Below are 24,068 nucleotides of genomic sequence, written 5' to 3'. Positions count from 1 at the left end.
TAGTAGTCTTCCCAGGTAACCTGTTCCTGCTTCCACTCTGTATAGATAGACTTTCTGAGCTTAAGTCAGTGCAGGAGCTCCTTGTTGATTCATGGAGGCCTGCCTTCCTTTTTCTCTGCATGCACTGTTTCTGTGCTTGGAGAAGATATTCTTTTAATACCAAGCAGCTTTCCTGGGTCTCTCTTCATGTCACCCTGCCAAGCAGTTTCCTGAAGAGTTCTAAGTCTGTTCTCTGAAGTCCAGCATAGCAAGCTCGCTGCACAGCCTTTTTGATACCCTGTAGATCTTGAACTCTACCACCTCATAGTCCCTACATCCAAGGCTGTCCTTGAGCTTCACATTACTCACCAGCCCCTCCTAGCTGGTGAGGACAAGGTCCAGCATAGTACAGGAACCCATGAGGAAAGTTGCTACTTGGAAGAGGAAATTGTCAAAACATTCCAGGAACCTCTTTGTTTTCTGGAGCATTGTTGTGTTGTCCCTCCAACAGATATCTGGGTGGTTGAAGTCCCCCATGAGGACCATGTTTTGTGAATGTGAAGCTACTCCTATATGTTTATAGAGAGCCTCATCTACTTGGCCTTCCTGATAAAGCAACCTGTAGCAAAGCCCCACTACAATGTCTACTTCCTCTGCCTTCCCTTTAACTCTAACCCAAAAGCTTTCTGTCAGCTCCCTATCTATTCGCAGGTGGAGCTCCCTGGACTCCAGGTACTCACTGATGTAGAGGGCAACAACCCCCCCCTTCTTCCCTGCCTGTCTTTCCTAAAGAGTTTATACTCATCTATTCCTATATTCCAGTCATGAGAGTCATCCCACCACATCTCAGTGATGTCAGTGATATCATAGCCCTGTAGGCACATACACAACACTCCTGCTCATTCCCCATACTCTGCACAATGGTGTAGAGGCACTTGAGTTGGACTCTCATTGAGGCTGATTTAGCAATTAGAGTTACCATGTCCTGAATTTTAGGTGCTGTGATCCTACTCCAGGCCAACAGCATCCATTACCATTGTCAGCCTCAAAGTGGGATGGTTTAAGGATTCTCTCCCCTCCCAGAAATTTTTATTTAAAGCCCTCCAGATTAAATTGGAAATCTTGCTGACAAAGATGATCTTTCCCTTGTCTGACAGATGAACCCTGTCCTCCCCCAGAAGACCAGAGTTCTCAAAATAAATTAGTTTCATTACATGAAGTAGCCAAAGCCCTTTTCCCAGCACCACTCCCTTAGCCATTTGTTGATTTCTTCTTAATTCTGTCAGTCATTTCCCTCCCCGTTCCCCTAACCCAGAAGACTGATCACTACCTATGCTTCCAAGTTCTTCACTGCTGCTCCCAGATGCTTGTAGTCCTTCTTGATATTCTTACGGTTGCTGACAGCTGTGTCAGTGGTGCTTACATGAAACAGCAGTAGCAGGCAGTAGTCTGTGGGAAGCACAAGGTCTGGCAGCCTCTGTCACATCCTTGCTGCAGACCCCTAGCAAGCAGCAGACTTCTCTAAATAGCGGGTCAGGGTGACAAACAGGTGCCTCTGTACACCTCACAAGAGAATCATCTGTCACTTCTTCTTAGTCATAGTAGTTGTTATGCAATGGGGAGCCTATCTGGCTGCCTTACTCAGTTTGGACAACCTACCTGTTATTGTTTCTTTTCCCTTCTCAGCATAAGGAACAGTAAAGTGGTTCTGTAGAGGCACCTCAGACTTTGAGGTGGGCTTTTTCCCCTTATTAGTCTTTCTCGTAATAATTTGCCATTTCTCATCGCTGTTTGTTCCCCCCACCCCCAAGCTGGATATGCCAGTTGAGGAGTTTGGGGCTGTTTAGCCCCAGATTCCTGATTCAGTGCAGTGTCCTTGAATCTGGTTGACTCTCTCTAGCTCTGCCTCCCTGATAGTGTATAGCCTTTTGACTGTCTCCTGCACGTCATCCACCTGGGCACATCTTACACAGTTTGCCACTCATTTCTGCTTTGGGAGAAGGGTCCAGATGCTTCCCACAGGCCATGTTCTGCCCAGAAGCTTCTTCCTTTTAGTGGCTTTGTCTGAGTGGAGGCACTGATCCTGATGAGGGTAGGTGGTGCATATCCTCCTGCCAGAGTTGCAGCCTATTTTTAAGAATGAGTGCCCCTCATTTCTGAAGCTGGCAAAGCCTCAGTGCCCCGTCTCATGAGTGCTGCTACAGCTCTGGCTGTTACAGTACACAGTGGGAATACAGGTGACATCCACACTCTTTTCCCACCTTGTACCCAGCCACTTGTCACTGCACTCCCTGAGATTTGTTTTAAGGGTGCAGGTGTGGCCTCCACTGCCCTGGCAACTCCCCAGGCTGTGTCATCCCTCTGTCACCAGAGCTGCCTGTTCTTTAGCATCTCAGTTGCTGTGGAATTGCAGGGATTATTTGCCTGTACTTGGGAGGGTAGGCAGTGGGCCTTTCATGTCCTACCACAAGTTTGTATGTGCATTCTCCAACCATCTGCCACAATTTTGTAGCATATGATTTGGTGGAATGGGATAAACCTAATGATGTAAGACTATATCATTATAATGATGATTTAATGTTAACCTCTGCCTCTTCGGAAGCACTAGAGAAAGGGGTAGTATCATGGTCAGCTTACCTGTAGGAGAAAGGACGGGTTATGAACACATAAGAAGTCCAGGGCTCTACACTGTCAGTAAAATTTTTGATACTTGTCTAATCAGTGGTCTTACCCAATGATATTGATAAAATTCAAACCAATCACAGCAAGAAAGTACAAAAATAAAGCAAGAAGTTCTGGGCATAGTGGGGAACCCTACCTCACACAGATCTTAAGACCTCTATATTGATTAACTTAGGAAGGCAAGTTGTGGGAACAGGCACGAGGTAGTTATTATACTAAGCACCTGTGTTTATTTATTTGATCCCACTCTCTCTGCTGAACAGGACATACATCTGACTCAGGAAAGGCTTGGTTGGGATTGTGGCAGTGCCAGGTTTCTGTCTGGGCCCCAGATGGTTCTTGGTTTCAAGCATGGCATGGAACTGAAGAGAGATGCAGTGCATGACTGAGAAGCAATTATTGCGTACATATTCTGCATTGTAGGCAGTAGAACCAATAACACAGACAGCAAAGGCAGTAGCAAAAACAATGGTGCCAATTCAGGAATGGGTGAAAGATCTGGCTCATATTCTTAAGACAGGGGTGTCATAAGCCCGAACGGCAGCATGATGGGCCACATATCTGAGGCAGCACAGCTGTTTGTCCTTGTTGCCACTGAAGGAAGAATTGCAGAAAACACTTGGCCTAGTGCTGTACCACAGCAATGCACCCCAGGAGGTGTCTGTCACTGCAACTGAGAAAAGCCCCATAGAAGTGGGAAGGTATCCAATTCCAGAGGATGCCTCGTAACACAGATGGGTCCAGCAGAAGAAATCCAAGTAAATGATGTGTGGTTGTGTACCATACCTCAGCAGAGAAAACCTGGTTTGGAGAAGGAAATGGACAATGTAGGCAGTAGGATGAATTTTAAGCAGTGTGAATGGTTGTGATCCAAGAATCGGGTGATAGTGTATTGAACATCTGCAAGGATAACTGGGCAGTATACTGAGGGCTCACACTTTGGATTGCACAGTAGGCTGCTCAGGTCAGGACTATCCATGCCCAACCAATCTGGGGCTGAGGCATGTGGATTGATATACAGAACGTGGTTAGGCATAGAACAGTATATGCCAACTGTGTATCTGGCCATCAGCCCTTGCAGTCACCTGGAAATGATGAAGCTGGCACACTGGCTCTGGTCAGATGGTTGAAAGATCCACCAACAGAGAACATTGCTGACTGGTTGCATAAGAAATTGTGACATGCCAGACAAAAGATGATGTAGGCAGCAGTAAAAGCATGGGGACTTCTTGTCTGAATGTCAGGTATTGTACAGGTGTGTTATGATTGTGAAGCTTTCACCAGAATGTGACAGAGGCCACTACTGGAGACAACAGCCCACCTTGGAAGAGGACACAACCCCTTGCAGAGATGGCAGATTGACTGTACGGCAGGTCCCCTCCCTTGGTCTGAAGGGGCCTGGTATGATCTGGCCTGTGTTGACTACTGCAGACCTATCAGGTACCACAAGCACATCAACACTACACCATCAAGGCACTCACCAAACTGATGGCAATGTATGATACTCCTCAGGTCATTGAGGGTGACAAAAGAACACATTCTAAGGGCGTAGTGATACAGAAGTGGGTCGAGGAAAGTAACATAGAATGATAGTTCCATCTGCCCTATAATCTGACAGGAGGAGGCCTGATAGTGTGATACAATGTCATTCTAAAGGCCACTCTGAAGACTGACTCCCAGCCCCTGCAGGGTTGCACCAAACAACTGCATGAGATTCTGAGAGACTTAAATGGAACTCCCAGAGGTAGTTGACCTAGTGCCTTCTGTATATTACAAACTACTTGGGCCTCCCCACTTAGGTTCCAAATTAAGGGAAATGATGTATGCTTGAAACCACAAGTTGAAACACTGAATAATCTTAATCTCCCATCCCCTGAGGACCTTGAGCTGGGGACCAATGAAGTAAAGCAGGCTTGGGAGATGCAGGTAGGACCAAAGTAGTGCAGCCTTGCTCTTGCACCATGGGGGAACATACTATAAGAGGTAGGATCAGTAATTCCACAAATAATCAGTATATGGATCCCAGAAATTATAATACAAACCCCAATTTTCATTGGGAAGGAACACTGATGCTGTTGCTTTGGCAGGTCAGAACACCCCCTCTGGTGTCTGATACAATTATTCAACCATCAATATGAGGCCAGAGAATGTAGTACAAACTCCCTGGACATGTCCCTGTTCAGAAATATTAACCCAGGATGGTAGTACTGCACATATTTTACCTTGGAGGGCAGACGTGCCTGTTCTGATACCAATTATACTTTCAAGAATCACAAGAATCACAAGAATCACAAGGTTGGAAACGACCTATAAGATCATCCAGTCCAACCGTCTCCTCATCACCACTGCCACCACTAGTACTAAACCATGTCACGCAGCACGTCATCCAGATGTGTCTTGAACACTGCCAGGGACGGTGACTCCACCACCTCCCTGGGCAGGCCATTCCAGTGCCTGACCACTCTCTGAGAGAAGAAGTTCTTCCTTATGTCCAACCTGAACCTCCTCTGATAAAACTTGCGGCCACTGCCCCGTGTCCTGCTAGTTGCCTGGGAGAAGAGGCAGTGCAATGAGGTCTCCCCTGAGCCTCCTCTTCTCCAGACTAAACATTCCCAGCTCCCTCAGCCGCTCCTCATAAGGTTTGTGCTCCAGACCCCTCACCAGTATTGTTGCCCTTCTCTGAACACGCTCCAGGATCTCAATATCTTTCCTGTAGTGGGGGGCCCAAAACTGAACACAATACTCGAGGTGCGGCCTCACCAGTGCTGAGTAGAGGGGGATGATCACCTCCCTGCTCCTGCTGGCCACATGGTTTCTAATGCAGGCCAGTATGCTGTTGGCCCTCTTGGCCACCTGGGCACACTGTCAGCTCATGTTCAGCTGAGCATCAACCAACACCCCCAGGTCCTTCTCTTCTTCACACTCATCCAGCCACTCATCCCCACTCATCCAGCCACTCATCCCCAAGCCTGTAACGCTGCATGGTGTTGTTATGGCCAAAATGGAGGACCCGACACTTGGCCTTGTTGAACCTTTGTTTTACTCTGAGACTCATGTCCTGCAAGACCAGTAGCAGGAGCAACATTACTGAGCTCTGATGTTCTCCATCGTCACTGAAGTGACATTGTAACATTCTGCTCTTCAGTGGCCTCTGGTAGTGGACTTTATTGATGGAAAAATATCCTAGACATTCTAGAAGTGTCTACTGAATAAATCATGCAACATCTATGAACCTTGTGTGTGATCCAGTAACATCTACTAAGCCTGCACACACAAGTAATTGATTTACAGACTTCCGTGTATTCTATATGGGTACTATTGATTGTATATATTGTAATTGTAATGTATGGGCTCATACATACATTAGCACACTCTTTTTTTATGCTTATAGGCAGGGTGGTACAGTGTGCTTTAGAGGTCTTTCGTTTTTCATCTAGTCAATTTTTCTGAGAGTTACGAAACCTGTTATCTTGAAAATTCAGTGTCTTGAAGCATAGCTAAAGTTCCTATTTGAATTTGTGTAGCTGCTGACTGTCAGATCTGCTGCAGTGCTTTAATAGTTTGTGGATAGTCAGAGGCACACATGCATATTGTGTATCTGGGTCTACTATGGATCTGATGTTTTATTTTCCCATGCTTCAAGATCCCCAACTGTAGAACGGAAATATTGTCTTTTTGTCCTCAGCATGCACTTGGCTGTTTATCAGCAATAAAGATCTATAGGAACAACAGGAGCTCTTTTTTTCAGCAGATAATGCAAACACTCCTTTTTCTTATAGTGACTCACAGGTAGCATCAGGCAGGACTGAAAAGTAGGACTGGGATTGGTAATTTCAATAGCTGGTTACAGAGGGACCCTCAGTCCACTTCTGTGCAAGCCTGTTTCTATTTTCACTGGGCTGTAACTTCCATGAAGAGCATCCTCATTTTCACTGCTGGAAGCACGCTCGGTGGGATGCTGACACTCTCTATGTGTCCTTGACTGCTACTGTCACTGGAATTTTTTTGTAGTAATTTTAGTGAAACAGAATTGGACTAATAGCAAGCATGTTTGAAAATCCTGCCTCTTGCTTCAGGCTGGATTATTATTTGACAGTGAAAGAGCAACAGGAAGAAAAATTCCTTTGTATCATGATCAGTGGATCAGGGACTGGTGAGGTCTAAATGATCTTGCTATTTGTATTTACAATGCTCTTTCTGACTACATTTCATGTCTCTAAGTAATGCTTGGGGATTCCCTGTATCTATGGCAACATGCCATCTGTATTCACAATCCTACATGAGGAGCCTACTGAAGCAATGTCTTCCCTCGTGGTTCTTTCTTTTAATGCCATGGCTTCATCAAATCTTAGCAACTTTTCCATGATTTAGTGGCTTTTGGCTTATTAATGTTTCACTATGCCAACCTGATGTATCTCAGCTGTGAAGGCAAAGGAATACTGCTGCACGTAAAGGGCTAGAGTTAAAACATTGGGGAGGAAAAGCGAGAAAGGAAAGCTGAGTGAGAGGTGCTGGACAGCCTTGCTTGCTTGGGAGGGTATCAGAGGCAAAGAGTAGTGGCTGTTGTTATTGCTGCCATAACTGTGACAGCAGTTTTCTCTTCCCTAACCCCTCTTCTCAGCAGCCACAAGAATGGTTTCCCAGGGCTCTGGTACAAGCAGAGGAGATAGGAACTTGGCTATTTTGCTGTCCACAGCAGGCTGTTGCCCTGAGCAACTGATGGATTAGACTCTGGTTGTCAGTCAAAGTCACTCAACTTACTTTATCTTCTCAGCTACTCTAAGATGAAATAATTAATCTCAGTGATTTTTTTTTTTTTTTTTTTTTTTTTAATAAGAATAGTCATATAGTGTGGAGTTTTAATGTAAAACCATTGACTTCAGTGCTCCTAGTATATTTTCTTCGTGGGATACACTGAGTTAAGAGAAATTTGCAAACATTATACCAGATGATCCTCAAACACTGTTTAGAAGGCTTTTGAAATCTGCTATGCACTCCAAATTATGGTATCTATGGGTTGGTTCCATCTTTGAGCCATAGAGTAACTCTGTGATGCTACATGAGTGTATGCACCTAGTATGTGCCATGAATATGTATGTGTATGCACCATGAACATGCATATAAAGATTTAGCTCCCTTCAATCTATGCTTGATAGCTGCAGACTGCACAAGGTCCAAGTTTTTGCATTCATCTTAGGTAGAATGCAAATAATGTGGTATTTAGACAGACAACTGAATATGGTTTTGTACAATACTTTGAATATATAAAGCATCTTGTAAGCAGTGACTACTATTAATTAGTTTCAGGCTTTGCCAATAGTTTCTCAGCAGCAAGATGAAGCAGTTGTTCTGGAGGCTGCTTTGTAGCTCCTAGGCAAACCCTTCAGGGGTTAAGTGTACCGTTATTTATTCAAGCAAAATGCCCACAGAAAGCAGATGGTGTTATTTCTGAGTAAAGACACAGAGAATCAGCTGGGGTGTCTGCATGGAATAATCTGTACAATTACTCTGAATTCTGGAAAGCCTGGAAATTCAGAAGAGAAACCTGTGATAGGACAAAGTCCACCTCATGCTTATGCTGTCAGAAAATGTACCAAAAGCCAGTGACAAACTTCTGTGTGGCACTATGCCATTCTATGGACCATGGAGGTATTCCACAGGCAACATGTGGATGTTCTGTCTCCACTGTCAAACTTACAAACTTACAGAGGTGAGTTGACCCCTATTTACAGTTTTGCTGTTCTACAGCCATATTGTTCGAGTTTTTCACAATATTTTCCATGCTGAATGACTACCAGTTACACTTTCTGAGATATTTTCATACATTTATTTAATTCTGTAGTGTTTGATTCATGCAGTTGCTTTGTTTGTATAGAACATTTGTTGAAAGGAGATCAGAAACATTTAGACTTGTGCTTTTGGATTTTCAAACACTTCAAGAAAATGCATCATGGTAAACTCAAACAAAAAACCTGTTTATGCTATATTCATTTTAATTATTGAGACTGTTTTTACATAATCCTCACTTTGGACATGCAGTTGACGTTACATACCTTAACCATGCAATTTATTTAGTGCAAGAAGAGTCTTGTTCACTATTAAGGGGTCTTAGTAAATAAATTTAGAAACCATAGAGGAGCATGGATTTTTTGCTATCAGGAAATTTGTAGGCCCTTTTTCTCTACATGAGAGTTGGGGCTGTGGAGGCAGCTCTGAAGGCCTGTTTCAAGCAGATGGTGATAGCAGTAGGAATCCAAGTGCCTGTTGACTTGCTCTCAGTAGGTTGAGTTCAGAGCAGTTCATGCTAACAAGTTTGGCACAGGTTGCCCAAAGAGGTGCTAGATGCCCCATCCTAGGAGACACTCAAAGTCAGGCTGCACGAGCACCTGATCAAGCTGTAGGTTTTGCTATTCATTGCAAGGGGGTTGGACCAGGTGGCCTTTAAGGGTCCCTTTCAAATCAGTGATTTTGAAACCGTATTATGATTCTACGACTGTATTTTACAATTTCTAAACATTTGTTGAATTATTAATGTACACAGTGAAAAAAAATGAGATCCAAGATCTCAGATATTGAATATGTCCTCTGTACTTCCTCTCCATTCTGTCAGTGGAACATCTCCATTGTAAGCAACATCCCAATCAAATCCAACAATATAAAACTAAGAGGAGAATCAAAACAGTAAACCTTGCTGTGATTATACACCACACAATAAAATGTAACAACTTGTCATAGTTTCACTTAGCACAGCTCTTGCAGATATCTGTCTCTTCCTGTAAATTATCTAATTTACAGATTCTCTGACTTACCAAACTTCAAGAAATCAGTATTTGCTATGATTTTTTGGAAAACCATAAGCCAGCCTTCATATCTCCACTGGCTTACTCACTGTTTGTAATCCCTGGATTGGAAGCTTTCCTCTTCAACATAGAAATCTGCAGGAGAAAGCTTACATAAAAAAAAAGATCAGTGACAATATTCTCCTTTGAAGATTGGCAAAGATTTAGTCTGCACATCAGAGATTTCTCACAATTTAGATGAGCCCAAAGCAAGCAGGCAAGTTGGTGGATTGATGTACATTATTAAGAGTTGAACTAGATACTTCCTAAAAAGTTTTTTGGAAGTAAATACATTTTACAGATTCTCATTTCCAACATTTTGCACTTCTTTGTCTCTATATAATCACTGCTTATATATTTATCTTATGCATGTGAAAGCGTTTAGATATTCTTAAATTTGTAAGGGAATTGCAAAGTTGTGGCCTGAACCAATGAATGAGCACTTAGTGAAAGGACTAGCCAGCCCTGGGAACACAGGTGAAAGCAATTCATCTGTGCAACCAGAAGTCCCATTGCTCTCTAGGTCTCATTTAGGGGCTGGCAGCCACAAGGGAGAGATCTCTACTGGAGATCCCTCCTTTTGGATTATGTGGTAAGCCTTGATCCTTAGAATGGGTAAGCAAATATTTCTTTCTTAAACTGGGTTGTGACCATCACCATTTTTTTTTGGTAATTTAGAACTGGTTGTCAGCCATTACCTTTCCCTACAACTATGTAAATAGTTATACATATATATATATGTATATATATATTCATATATGTATGATATTCTACGTGATAATAAGGTGAGCTACAGCACACTCCAGATAGCACCTTCTACTGCCATTCTTCCTCCCACTGCAGACAGGAAATTATCAGGACTATAATCTTATTATTTCTTCTTTCTTTTATTTCTTTTTTCTCTTCTAAAAGATAACATGCTAAGTGGAAACAGGAATTGTTCAGAATTCACAGTGATGAGTTCTAGCAAGTCACACTGCATTGCACAAGCAGTTTGGACTCATTAAACAACTTTTTTTATCTGTGCATATTTTCCACTTGCAGAAAAGAATGATTGGCTCAGTGACAGACAAAGCACTGGAACATCCCTTCTGTCATTCCTACTGCATACAATTATAGAATAACTTGGATTGGAAGGGTCCTTACAGTCATCTAGTTCCACCCCCTCCACTATGGACAATGTTCCCATCCATTAGTTCACAATGCCCAGGGCCCCATCCAAGCTGGCCATTTAACATCTCTAGGGATAGAGCATCTACAGCTTCTCTGCACAACCTGTTCCAGTGCCTCACCAGCTTCCAAGTAAAAAATTTCCTCATGATTTCATCTCTATATCTCCCCTCTTTTAGTTCACAATATGGTCTAGTATCCATGCTATTTGACCTGTCACTTCGTCTGGTTTGGAGTATCTGAATAGCACCTGACTGAATGCACAGAAGTATTTGAGCTGACATTGCAGCCACACTGGAAAGCCAGTGGCTACACTGTATTGTCTTGAAAAAAAAGGTTAGTTTACAAATAATATCAATAATAATTGCACCTCTCATTACAGATCAAAGTACAAAAGATATAACTGCAAAACTTTGCATTCTACCTTGTTCACATATATGCTGTTAAAAACTAAAAAAGTTCAGAACATTATAAAAATAATAAGATATATTGCAAAATTTTAAAATAATTCATTTTTTAAAGATATCAAACAATTGAAATCAGAATGCTCTCACAGACATGGCAGATTTTGAAAAGGCCTTTTTTGATGGAAATACGACAAAAATATTTGCAGTGCGCTGTAGAAAACTAACAGATCATCAGATACTAGACAAATGAATAAGCAATACTGAACACCTTCCAGAGTGTTTCTGAAACTCATTGTGTCATCTCCAAGGACAAACTACAAAGATAATTGTTTTGTGGGTATCATTTAATAAGCATGAAAACCCCTTGTCTACAGCACTAAAAGGATTGTATCTGACAGTATTATTCCTGATACATTAAAATTACAGCATATTTCAGATCTTGAGAAATACACAGTGTGACTTCCATATCCTCATATCCTTATTCTATCACCACTGTAAAATCTAACTGTAATATTAACTTTCTCACCACTGAAAAGTTCTTTGAGCTCTGAGATGGCATATTTGATTTTTATCACATAAGCACTTCAATCACCATTTTGCTGATAGAGATTATTCCTGTAGGATCTTTAGCATTAATATGTTTCATGCTTCAGGACTAAGGCATACACAACTGCACTGCATATAATGTAACAGCTGTAATTAAGATGCACAGAAGCAGATACTAATTGTGTCTTCTTCTATCAATGTCAAAGTCAATTGAGCTCAGAGACAGACGCAACACTGTTTATGGTTCAAATTAAACTTTTTGGATCAGTCTGCAAATGTCATGAGATAATTTGAGTTTTGAATGAGTTTTTCCCTTTTTGTGCTGTTGTAACTCAAGAAATGATGACATGCTCGTAGAATAACTTACACACAACCAGATTTGTATGTACCATACTGACAATGCCATTGATAAAGTTTGGTGTTTGTGCTGTTTGTGCTCACATACTTCCATAATGTGCATGCTTTTTTTTTTTTTTTTTTTTTTTTTTTTTTTTTTTTTTCTAATTAAGGAATTGAAAAGGAGAGTTAAAAACAAAAACAAACAAAATAACTGAACTGGCTAGCCAGAATTAGATATAAATCACAAGGTGATGGTTTCATTGCATAAGTGAACACAGAGCAGCAACAAATTAGAAGACTCACGGACAAAACATGACTAGGTTTTCCTACATGCTTTTATGACACAGATCTGAATGGATGGGTGAAGATCCCACCTTGGTCAATCACTGTTCTATCCCCTGAGCTCAAAGTCTCAGTCATTGCCACAGAATGAGATGAACTCAAAGAGGTGAAAGAAGAAACATGAAACCATGGTTTTGTCTCTGCCAGAACAGCGCTTTTTAATAGAGGATTATTCTGATAACCTCTTGTAGGCCACTCTTATCAACTTGGCTGACCTTCAGTTCACTGAAGGTTATTTGTCACTTGATTTCTGCATCCAAATCAGAAACCCGAGCTGAGCTGCAACAGAGCTTGCTCAAGGCTTTTCTCAAAACTACGTGCTACTGAAGTTACTCCAGGGAGTTGATAATAACAAGGAATTACCAAAAGCCCCAGAAAGAAGAAAGATCAGTGAAGACCTTGAAAGGGAGAAAGGATCAGAAACAGTCAGCAGAGGTTCCAGGTTGAGGGGAAGGGCAATGGACAGAGACTGTTGGTGCTTTCAAAGTGCAAAAACAAAAGCTTGAGGGACTGGCCTTTCCTCTGCCTCCAAACTAGTGCATAGACCAGTCAGGTACTGCCTGCCCCACCCTAGCCTACTACTAGCTCTTCTTTCTCTTCCCTCATTTCCACTGAGAAATAGGCATCTCCAAAGACTCATGTTCTTCCTACCCATACACCAAACTGCCCAAATACTAAATGATAAGGTCAATAAGGTTGGACATCCTGCAGCTAAACAAATATGTCAACTAAGCTGCATTTTTTTTCAGAAGATACAGGCAGTAAGATACAATTGCTTATATATTTGGCATCTGAAATACAATCTAGGTTCAGCATTGCATGTAACTACTTCTATATAAGAACGCTTTCACAAATTTGCCAAAGTTCATTTGGAAAAAAAAATTGCTTTGCTCCCAAAACAAGTTTTCATTTCCCCTTATTTGTTATACTAGAAATCACTTACTGCTTTCCAATATAGATGTATTCATTGACAGTTTTTGCTCTATTGTTCACCAACACCGCTTAAATAAAAATAAATAAAATCCCTCATATTTTTGTAACTACAGGTCTTGCCAATCTTTTGCTGGTCTAGAAAAGTCAGGTTCTTCCAAGTTTCTCTTGTGAAGTAGTGTTGATCCACCTGATAATTCTTGCTGCCATTCCCATGCTTCCTTCCCACTCCGAGTTAAAATTCACCAAATTTAGGTCATCACAAAAGCACACAACACTCCAGACAAGGCCTTAAAGAATTAACACTTCCCAGGTGGTAGCAGAAGTTCTTCTGAGACTTTCAAGAGTTATATCTGAAGCTTATGACTTCATCACTCTTGTGACTCTAATTGACACAGGTACTCTGACTGATCTTACCACTCCCAATCTGTGTCTTCCAGAAATGATACGCTTACTATCAAAATCCCTATTATATACATATAATTATATAATATATATAATAATTATATTTTATATATATATTATATTATATAATTATATATATATAATATATATAATAGCTGTGCTATTTAGTATCTTCCAGTTTCTTTAAGTCCATCATTCACATTCACACACACAGTGACACTTAGGTTACATCATTGCTAAATTTTATCTTAGTCCTTCTGCAAATACTTTAAACAATCTAAAGAGTAACCCTTGAAGAACTCCTTTAAGAACCTCCCTCCTTTCTCACAATGATTATTTACTGTGTTTTTTGCTAACTCTGTACTTCCTCTATTGACCCTCATCTATCCTATCTTAAGTGGCAATTTTCCACACAGCATACACTAATGGCTTTTATGTGAAGCTTTTTCAGGGGAGGCATCATTAAAATCAGAAGTACTGGATCAAGAAAGAAGTGATCTGATTTGTTTAAACTTAGTATATCCTGAAAATGGAGACCCTAGAGTCAGCAGATCTACAGCCAACCTGACAGGACAGTTTTCACAGATGGCCATAACAGTAAAAATCTGTAGGAGTAGAAATTGTCTCCATGCCTACTTCTGCTACCCTTCTGTCATTGTATTATTTAAGAACTGCAAGTATAATTTCTTACCATAAAAAATCTGTCTCCTTAGAAACAGATCATATCGAAGCAAGAGGAAATTGACAGAAATTGGGATAGAAAAGAAGGCAAGGATTTAGAAATGGAATCTGCCCTGCTTGATATGAGCAATCTACTGATCCCCAAAACCGCACACCAGCCTGATTTCTGCCAGGCTCATAACTGTTAAGGGCACAAAAGAGCTGAGTGTGGCACAGCATACAGGCTCAACTTACAGTGTGGTAGTAGTGCACCTTCCTAGAGCACCAACGCATGTAAGCAAATGATGAGACTGTGGTCCAATTTTGCTTTCATTGGAGATAAGTTTGGAAGTACTTCACTGACGTGGTTCTTTTCCGGAATTGCACCAATGCAAAAGAGGGCAGCATCTGCTTTCTGAAAATGGATGCCATCAATCTAATTGAAAACAACAGATGCATCAACAAGCAGCAAAGAGGAGACACTAAATGTTCCACTTTTTTTTTTTTTTTGGCCAAAGAACATTTCATTTCTCTCCAGAGAATGCAAGAGGATAAAACAATATGTGCTTGAAAAATTAAATCTTATGTTGGTGTAAAATCATATACAACTTTTTAGGTAAATGAACCTACAGCACCTAAAGACGGGGCTACAATCCCAGTGAAATATCTTAGGATTTATTACATTTTATTTACATATATAAAGTTATTTACTTTTCGACAAATGGTCTTCCAAAACTTTCCAATAAATATTTTTATATCCATTTAGTGAAAGTGAATCCAAACACAGATTTACTGAACTTCCAGTGATATTTTGTATGAAAGCAAGGTTTCTCACAAGTCTTGCCTCTGGGGCAACACAGCTTCAGTATTTTAGAGTGACCACAAAAGTTGATGAGCACTTTCCATAAAATTTCCCTCCTGCAAATCTTTTCCCTTCTTTCATTAAGGAAAAGTTGGACTCTGATAATTTCAACCTGTAAATGTGCAGTACAGACAGCATGGATATTTCCTACAGAGAATGTTTATCAGTAAAGTAAAACTCACACTGGTCCCAGTTATGAGCAAAGTATAAAACCATGCCATAATATTCAAGTTCTTGTGCAATCCAACAAACCCTGAGCAGACTTCCCTGGAGCAAGCAAAAACTCAACTAGTTAAGCAAAGCATACAGAACTGACATGTATACTAACAATATAAGCCACACAGGAAAACCAATTTTACTGTGGTCCCTTGCCTACCTTCCCCCCCCCCCCCGAACATTCTCCTGGGTTTGCCTCCCTGACCAGAGTCTTGCCTTACTTAGGACCTAATATCCATATCATTGAACTCCTGACTATAATTAACGAGCAGTTTCATTACTAACTATTCCTTAGGCAACTAAGGACATACAGCTTTCATTGGCAATTTTTCATTTTATCAGAGGATTAAGATTTCTGATCCTGTAGACACCCGCTCTTCTTAACTTTACATGTAAAGCAGATGGCAGCAAATTGGGAATTGCACTGTAAGCATGCTGATAATATGGCTACAGACATACACAGAATGTGATTTGTCTGGAGTGTAACCTCCAAAAAGCAGAGATGAAGAGATCAGATCTCAGTTACTACAATGGAAATAGAGCTATCTTGTGCTTACATGTTTGCAGCTGAGTGCAGAATCTCATTTAGTCTTTAATTTGCCCATGGCCTGCACACTTCCACCACCGCATTTAGAAATGCTTCTGCTTTTGTTTTTGCCAATATAAACGTAAAGAGAAGCCTAACTTTTCTGAGCTCAGTAGACTTACTTGGACTCATATCAGATGACAGTTTTCGGGAAAGCTGAGGTTAACTCCTGCTGTAATCTGCATTCCCCGATGTAAAGAGTACCTCAAGAGAAGAAAAAATGAAGGTAAGCACTTTAACAGATAGTACATATGTTTTGACTGTACGTAGAAGATTCAACGTAAATGAAGGTAGTTACATTAAATGGAGTTTTGCTAACTTACATCAGTAGATGGTGAGGATCTGGCTCATACTATGTTTTTGTAATTTATAGTTATTTTTCTTCTTTTCTTCACCTAGAATCAGATTCTCCATTTAGGCTGTAAATTTTAATTAGGAAATCCCTCCTCATCAATTGCAAGAAATTCAGTTGTTGATTTCACAGATGAAAAAGAAATCTTACCTACCTCTGCTACAACAGCAGAAGCTGGAGCTGTTAGTTCTTTTGCTTTTAGGGATGATCCTGTTCTTTTCATTATAGTATGAAAGATTCTTCAGCCCTTACCCTGCTTTTTTCTCCCTTGAATTTCCTTTTTACTCATTCTTCTTTATCCCTGCAGGGATCTCTGTACATCAAATGAGTGGGCTTAGTAGAGAACACTTTGTCCTGTCACCTTCATCCTTCCAGCTGCTGTAGCAGTGACTTTTATCCATATAAGCTGGATCAGAATGAACAGGGCCGAGACAGAAAATTACTCAAAAAACTCAACGTGCAATATTTTTCAAACAGGAACAGAACTTTCACCTTGTGGAAAACTTCAGGAATCCTTCAGTAATACTCTGAAATACTGCAAAACAACTTCTCATGCCTTTTAAACTTACAGTCCATCAGACGGTTGATAAGCAGTGGATAAAAAAGGCATCCATAATAAAATTCTTCTTTTCCTTCACTCATTGATTTCTCCCCTGCTCTGATTTAGTGCAAAATATCCCATGGAAAATTTTCGTTATAACTGATTGTTGCAGAATGGCCAAAGATTCAGGAAAAAAGTGGTAGTCTTGCCCATAACAAAACTTTATTTCCTAGTGAGATTGTTAAAAAAAATGATTCTGTGTTTTTTAAAGCAACACTCCTCCTTGTATTCCTTGTAACTGAGCACTCAGAAAACTCATTGACCAGTTGACCCCCTTGTTCCTAAGCGTGTCTATCACATACCCTTATCTCTCCATGTGCAAGGATATAAAGTCCTTCCTATCTCCTTGTTTGAACTGGCTGTTTTCAAACACTGTTAACAGTCTGTCAGTCTGGAGTTTAACAGGGCAGCTATACACAGTATAACATGATGGGATCTTCACTAACCAAACAAAATGGCTGTAAAGGTGGCGTGCTGATAACATATTCAACAGTGCTTTTGCCTGTAGCCAAAGTCACAGGGTAGAGAAACAGTCTGTGAGATTGTTATGAATCTTTGGAGATGCTACTTTGCTTCAAAAGATGTGGTCTGCCTTAAGAAGAAAATAGCTAAACAAACAGACAGATTTGTATTTCAAGCATCCAGAGGTGACTGCTAACAGCTGAAAACTTAAGTGCTCTATAAAAGCACAATGTCACTTAAGTCAATTGCAAAAATTCTGAAGGCTGCTTAATACCAGAAGAGCTATAATATTGCTGATGACTGCATGTCTTGACTACCCTGGTTTGTTGGCATTTTTTTTAGGATATGCTTAAAAACAGATTTGCACACTTAAATAAAACTCCCAGGCTACACTTTCCAAGCTTGATAATTTTTTCTATTTCTCTTAGCTCTAACACAGAAAATCCAGGGAGAAAACAACACTCCTGTTTTACACATTTTCATTTGCACATTGTTTCCAGAATTGAAAAATACGGAGTGCAAAAAACCGTACATAAAGTGGTCTGTTCCCAGCAAAGTTCCTTTGCATGTATGTGTCTATATGCTTAGAAACCCACAGCTGAATTTCACTTGATAGCAGAAGCTCTTATTACCAGAACATCTTTGCAAGACATGCTAGAGTTTATGTTACTGGTTATGTCTCATGTCTTTTTTTGTTGTTGTTGTTAGAGTCTGCATGCCCAGCCACATACCACGCCGGCTGGAAGAACAACCTATTCTTGAGAGGTACGGCTCCTGCCTGGCAGGGGCAGAGGGGTTGGGCCAAAGGGAAGAAACCAGCACAAGGAATTTTCTGACGTAAGCAGAGCATAGCTCATGCCTCCTCCTGAACTCGTGCTTAACCTGAGCTTTTTATATCTTACTTTGGGGAAACTTGTATCAGCTGATACACTTCTGCATAAAATAATCCCAAACATGGGCATTCTACTAGGAGACAGCAACAGCCTCGACACATCCTTCTTAAATAGCAGGTTCTTCTGCTAGCTTAGTGCACTTGCAAGGACAACATAAAACTGAAAGCCAATCCCTTACATTCAGAAGAATATTTCATTGTACTGAATCTGATACACAACTAAGAACAACAACAGCATTTTGCAAAATTAATTCAGACACCAAGACAACTTTTTACACAATATCAACAGAGATCCCACCTTGCAGTGGGATCCAGTACTACTGACCCGCAAGTTACATGCTTCAAGAGATGCAGAACGAAAGCCAAAGCCCAAAAGTTCAGATAAATTCGCCTCAGTTACAATGAAACAAAAAAAAGCACTAGATATAGACACCTGTGGAGGTAGCCTGGAAAGTCACTTTCTGCTCTCTTTATTCAGGCAAGCTCCTCTCATCTACAGAGCCATCAACATACCACACCACATGTGCTCTCTCGGGCTGATCTGCAATAACAAGTGGCTTTTTGCTGCTGACCAGTGAGAGAGAACAGAAGAATCAGTGCAATGTCTGTGCACTGACCTAAGGCAAGTTCCTTGTATGTTAGAAACCTTTGAGAAGACTATGGGTCTCTGGAGAAGTGCAGCAGTTAGGACTTACATAAACAACTTCTACCATATGATCACGACCCAGCTGAGGAAAGACACAATAAAAGCACTCTAGGCATGGAGCCAAATCTCAGGACAATGGAAAATAAGCAGGGTAACAAGGATGCAAACAGATCCCATCTCACAACCCTGCCAGCTCAGACGATATTAAAGGACATGTCCTTAGCAATCTCAGCCTTATGTTTGAAAAGTATGATGTATACATATACATAAAACATATTCTATATATTTTGCACCTTACATCTGTTTTGTGGACTATTCAGTGGACAAAGAATTGGTGGATGGTCACAGGTTTGTGGTCAATGGATCTATGTCCAGATAGAGGCCAGTGATGAGTGGTGACCCACAGGGGCCTGTCTTGGGACCAGTGTCTTTAACACCTTTCTCAGTGACAAAGACAGTGGGATTGAGTGTACTGTTAGCAAGTACACCAAGCTGAGTGGTGCAGCTGATATGACATAAGGAAGGGATGCCATCCAGAGGGCCTTGGACAGGCTTGAAAATTGGGCCCACAGGAAATAATGAGATTCAACAAGGCCAGGTGCGACACTCTGCACTTGGATCAGGATAATCCCAGATATGCTGGGTATACACTGGGAGAAGAACTTGAGAGCAGCCCTGTGGAGAAGGACATGGGGATCCTGGTGGACAAAAAGCTAGACATGAGCGAGCTATATGTGCCTGCAATCCAGAAAGCCAACAGTATCCTGAGCTACATCAAAAGAGGGATAGCCAGCAGGGCAAAGGAGGTGACTGTACCCTTTACTCTGCCTTTGTGAGGCCTCATCTGGAGTTCTGCATTCTGGCCTGGGACTCCCAGCGCAAGAAAGTTGTGGAGCTACAGAAGCAGATCTAGAGGAGGGTCATGAAGGTGATCAAGGGCCTGGAGCACATCTATCACAAAGAAAAAATTGAGGGAGCTGGGCTTGTCAAGCTTGGAGAAGGCCATGAGCAAACCTCATTGTGGCCTGTAAGGGAGGCTAATAAGCAGAAGGGAGACTGATTTTTACATGGTCTGATAGTGACAGAACAAAAAGGAAGGACTTTCAATTAAAAGAGTGGGAAGATTTAAGTTAGAATTTAGGAAAAAATTCTTTACTCAGAGGGTAGTGAGGCACTGTTGCCCAGAGATGCTGTGGATGCTCCATTCCCGCAGGATTTCAAAGCCAGGTTGGATGGAATACTGGGCAGCCTGACCCAGTGGCTGGCAACCCTGGCCATGGCATGGGTGTTGGAATTAGATTATCTTAAAGTCCCTCCAACCTAAGGCAGTTCTATAGTTCTATGATACTATGATTCCACCTGTCTTTGCTTTCAAACACATGCACACATATGAATGCAGAACATACAATCACATTTAAAAACAAAAACAATACATGTATTTGCATGAAAGTTTACAAATAGAATCTGAAAGTATTTGTTTTCCCTTTTCATCCACTAGCAGCATTTGAAACATTTTAAAATAGGGAATAGGCAGAGATAAATGTGATCTGTGAAGAAAAACACGCATCTTAAAATGAAATTCTCTGGTCCCTTGACAAGCCCAGCAATGCAGGCTAAGGAATGTATTTTGCATTGCTACTGTAAGTTGCACTTACAAAATCTAGTGCATGAAAAAACCATTTCTGTGCTTTCAATTTAAGAAATACCCAGAACTGTTTGAATCAATAATAAAGCAAAAACAGCATTTCAAGTTTACCTCTTTTTCCTCTCATTTTAAAGTTCTAGGGTATGCTATTGAGTTTGTGCAGATGTCTTAGGGAAGCTGGTGTAAAGGCCAGCCTCTAATGCCAATACCCAGGAATAATTTATGACTGTGACCCACAGTATCAGTGGAATTTTCAGACAGCACAGGTAGTTGTGTTTTTTGGCAATATCAACATAATACGAGCATGAAAACTTTCCTCAGCTACAGAAACACTTCAATAAAAACGTAGTGGAATCAACTGTGTTCACATGCCTGAATACAGAACTGAGTACCTGAAACATAAAGTACATATCACTAAACACTTGTGGAAATAAATTGAGGAGATAACAAATCAATTTTCTCAAAAGTGAGAAGGCACCACTACAAAGGTTAACTTGGTACTATAAAAGCCAAGTAACATCAGGACACTGGCACAAGTAAGACTTAAGATCAAAACACAGAGAATCTTCAACAAGCCTGTCAAATTATTTATGCCCACTTATAATAAAGGCATATATGAAGTAGCAAAGTGCTTTTCTATTTATGCAACTTTTTAGAAACATAAAACAAGAGGGTCTTCTGCAAGACAAGTGTTGCAAACAAGAAAGGCATCTGTTTGCCGACTTTTACCTACAGCTGCAAAACTCACTGTGAGGCTAGCTAAAGCATTTCCATTATTCAAAGACAAAGGCATTGCAGGCGTGACTGATCCCACAGCTAAGGGCACCAAGCTGGCACAGGAACCAAGGATACAGCTTGAGCCGGATGTTCATAGCCCCTTTAACTACTTACTCCCTGCAAAATCCTTCAGCTGAAGTTGTTGCAAGGACTTCTTCGCTAGTGGAGTAGAAAGATTAGGCTTCTAAGCTAAAATTGGATTACAGTGATCCTAAAAAAAACCATCCATGAGCAGGGAATGACAGCTAGCACTCCACAGAACAAAGCAAGAACATTTCTGACTGCACACAGCAACAAGAAACAGCATATCTGGAAAGAAGAGCCCATTATCACGACGACTCCGTTTACGGTATCACAATCCACAGTCTGGTATGTAAATGCTGAATAGATCCAACTGCTAGTACGAAGACAGCTGTGCAGCAGCTTGCAGCTCTGTGCCTGGACCCAGGATAACAAAACTGTTCACACTTCTGTCAGCATTTTCTTCTCTTTATAACCCTGATTGCCAGGGGGAATGAAATTGGAATATTTCATGGACTCCAGGTCTTCCACTTCCAAAAATTCAGATTTGCTGAGAGACTGATTACTGTCCCCCTTCTTGGGCTCAGAGAAGGGTGACTGCTGCTGGCCACAGGTGACATGGGTGTACTGACACTGCTCTTCATTATCAGTCTCTCGATGGTAAAAGTAGTTGAAGTTGGACACAATGACAGGCACAGGCAGAGCAATGGTGAGCACACCCGCAATGGCACACAAGGAACCCACAATCTTGCCACCAATTGTCATGGGATACATGTCTCCGTAGCCCACAGTGGTCATGGATACCACTGCCCACCAAAAAGCATCAGGAATGCTGGTGAACAACGAGTCAGGGTCATCGGTCTCCGCAAAGTATACGGCACTAGAAAAGAGGATCACACCAATAAAGAGGAAGAAGATAAGGAGGCCTAGCTCCCTCATGCTGGCCTGGAGAGTCTTCCCCAAGATCTGTAGTCCTTTGGAGTGCCTGGAGAGCTTGAAGATCCTGAAGACCCTGACCAGTCGGATGACTCTGAGAATGGCCAGGGACATAGCTTGCTGCTGGCCCCCATTGTTGCTGCTACTCCCAGACTGCTGCTTCTGCTGTGGTTGCTGGGCCAGCTCTGTGCCCAGGGTGATGAAGTAGGGGATGATTGCCACAATGTCAATGATATTCATAATGTTCCGAGAGAAGTCAGGCTTGCTGGGGCAAGTGAAGAAACGCACAAGAAGCTCGAAGGAGAACCAGATGATGCACAGTGTCTCAATGAGGAAAAAAGGGTCAGTGAAGAAAGGGCCAGCACCAGCAGTGGGTTGTGGAGACTGTGGGGTCCCGCTTGGTGGTGGTGGTGGCAGCAGTATGTCATCATCAAGTACAGCCAGCTCCCCGAAGCCAGGCTGAGCAACCTTGGGCTCCTGGCGAAACTCAGGCAGGGTCTCTAGGCAAAAGATGACAATGGAAATGAGGATCACCAGCACAGAGACGATGGCAATAGCACGGGCTGGTCCAGAGCTCTCAGGATACTCAAAGAGCAGCCAGACTTGGCGCTGGAAGTGGTGCTCAGGCAGGGGCTTCTCCTCCTCCTGAATAAAACCTTCATCCTCCCGGAAGGTCTCAATGGCCTCCTGGCCCAGCTGGTAGAAACGGATCTCCTCCAGGAAGATGTCGAGGGGCACATGGACTGGCCGCCGGAGCCGCCCTCCAGACTGGTAGTAGTAAAGGATGGCATCGAAGCTAGGTCGGTTGCGATCGAAGAAGTACTCGTTGCGGAGAGGGTCGAAGTAGTGCACCCGGCGGCTCGGGTCGCCCAGCAGCGTATCGGGGAAGATGGAGAGGGTCCGCAGCTGCGTCTCGAAGCGCAGCCCAGAGATGTTGATCACCAGCCGCTCGCTGCTGCAGCAGCCGCTGCCGCCCTGCTCCTCGCTCGTCGCCTCTGCCTCGCCACCGACCACCTGCGGGGCCGCCAGCGCCAGGGGCTCCTCCGCCCGCATGCCGCCGCCCTGCCTGCCCCCCCACTTCTCCTTCAGCGGGCAGCACCACCCGTCATCCGCACGCCGCCGCCGAACCGCCCACCGCCCCGCCTGTTGCGCCACTCCCGCTCTGCGCCTGCCCGGCGGCTCGCCCGGCGGCCCCTCCTTCAGCCCCGGTCCTGTTCCCGGTCCTGGTGCCGGCGCCGCCGTGCTCGGCACCGTGCAGCGGTTCTGCCTTCCGCGCCGCGTGCTTGCGCACACACTCGCGCGGGAAAGGGAGCGAGACAGGCGTCTACGAGCTTGGTTGATCCATGCCACAATTGGCATTTGAAACCGAGCAGAAACTCACAACGGTTCATTTTGTCCTTCTGAAAATTGAGCTATTAGGTAAGGTTGCCTCCATCCTTCTCAGGACAGAAGTCCTTTTTTTCCCCTTGAAAGCCCTTTGTTGGTGCTAAGCATTAATAATAATTAAAAAAAAAAAAAAAAAAAAAAAAAAAAAACAACCAGAAAAACAGGCTTTTATCATCCTTGTATCCAATGCCTTTGCTGGCTGCAAACATATGCATATAGCCTATACTATCTTAGCAGTATGGATATAGAAGCAAAATATTTCCCTCTTTACTCTTCCTATTAACTAGGTGCTAATACTCAGTTAATTCAGGCCTTGGACTTTCTGACCAGCTCACGGTGGCTGTCTTGTTTGTCTCTGTCCTCAGAAGGGAGGTGAATATAATCTAA

The 24,068-nt window shown here is 42.3% G+C and overlaps 1 protein-coding gene and 1 long non-coding RNA gene across 3 annotated transcripts; both read right to left on the bottom strand.

Moving 5' to 3' along the window:
* Window positions 1-8,510: 8,510 nt before the first annotated feature.
* Window positions 8,511-16,415, bottom strand: LOC122169155. 2 transcript variants are annotated; one of them, XR_006171490.1, is made up of 3 exons: window positions 16,086-16,415; window positions 14,555-14,735; window positions 8,511-9,609 (listed from the first exon to the last, which is right to left on the bottom strand). It is a non-coding gene; the product is annotated as an uncharacterized LOC122169155 (long non-coding RNA). The 2 variants fall into 2 exon arrangements; XR_006171491.1 differs by lacking the exon at window positions 8,511-9,609 and having other exon boundaries at window positions 13,808-14,735; window positions 16,086-16,167; window positions 16,287-16,415.
* A 3,705-nt stretch (window positions 16,416-20,120) lies between these two features.
* Window positions 20,121-23,348, bottom strand: LOC122169154 (potassium voltage-gated channel subfamily A member 6-like). Its single transcript, XM_042835046.1, has one exon. It carries the CDS (start codon window positions 23,346-23,348, stop codon window positions 21,801-21,803), a length of 1,548 nt encoding a protein of 515 aa, XP_042690980.1. The 3' UTR covers window positions 20,121-21,800.
* Window positions 23,349-24,068: the final 720 nt, after the last annotated feature.

The sequence above is a fragment of the Centrocercus urophasianus genome, unplaced genomic scaffold (assembly GCF_019232065.1).
Source record: "Centrocercus urophasianus isolate 14NV4802_14NV808 unplaced genomic scaffold, USGS_Curo_1.0 seq_5, whole genome shotgun sequence".
In the NCBI taxonomy this organism is placed as follows: Eukaryota; Metazoa; Chordata; class Aves; order Galliformes; family Phasianidae; genus Centrocercus; species Centrocercus urophasianus.
Note: the sequence above shows the minus strand (reverse complement) of the source record. Positions and strands in the feature narration are given on the sequence as shown.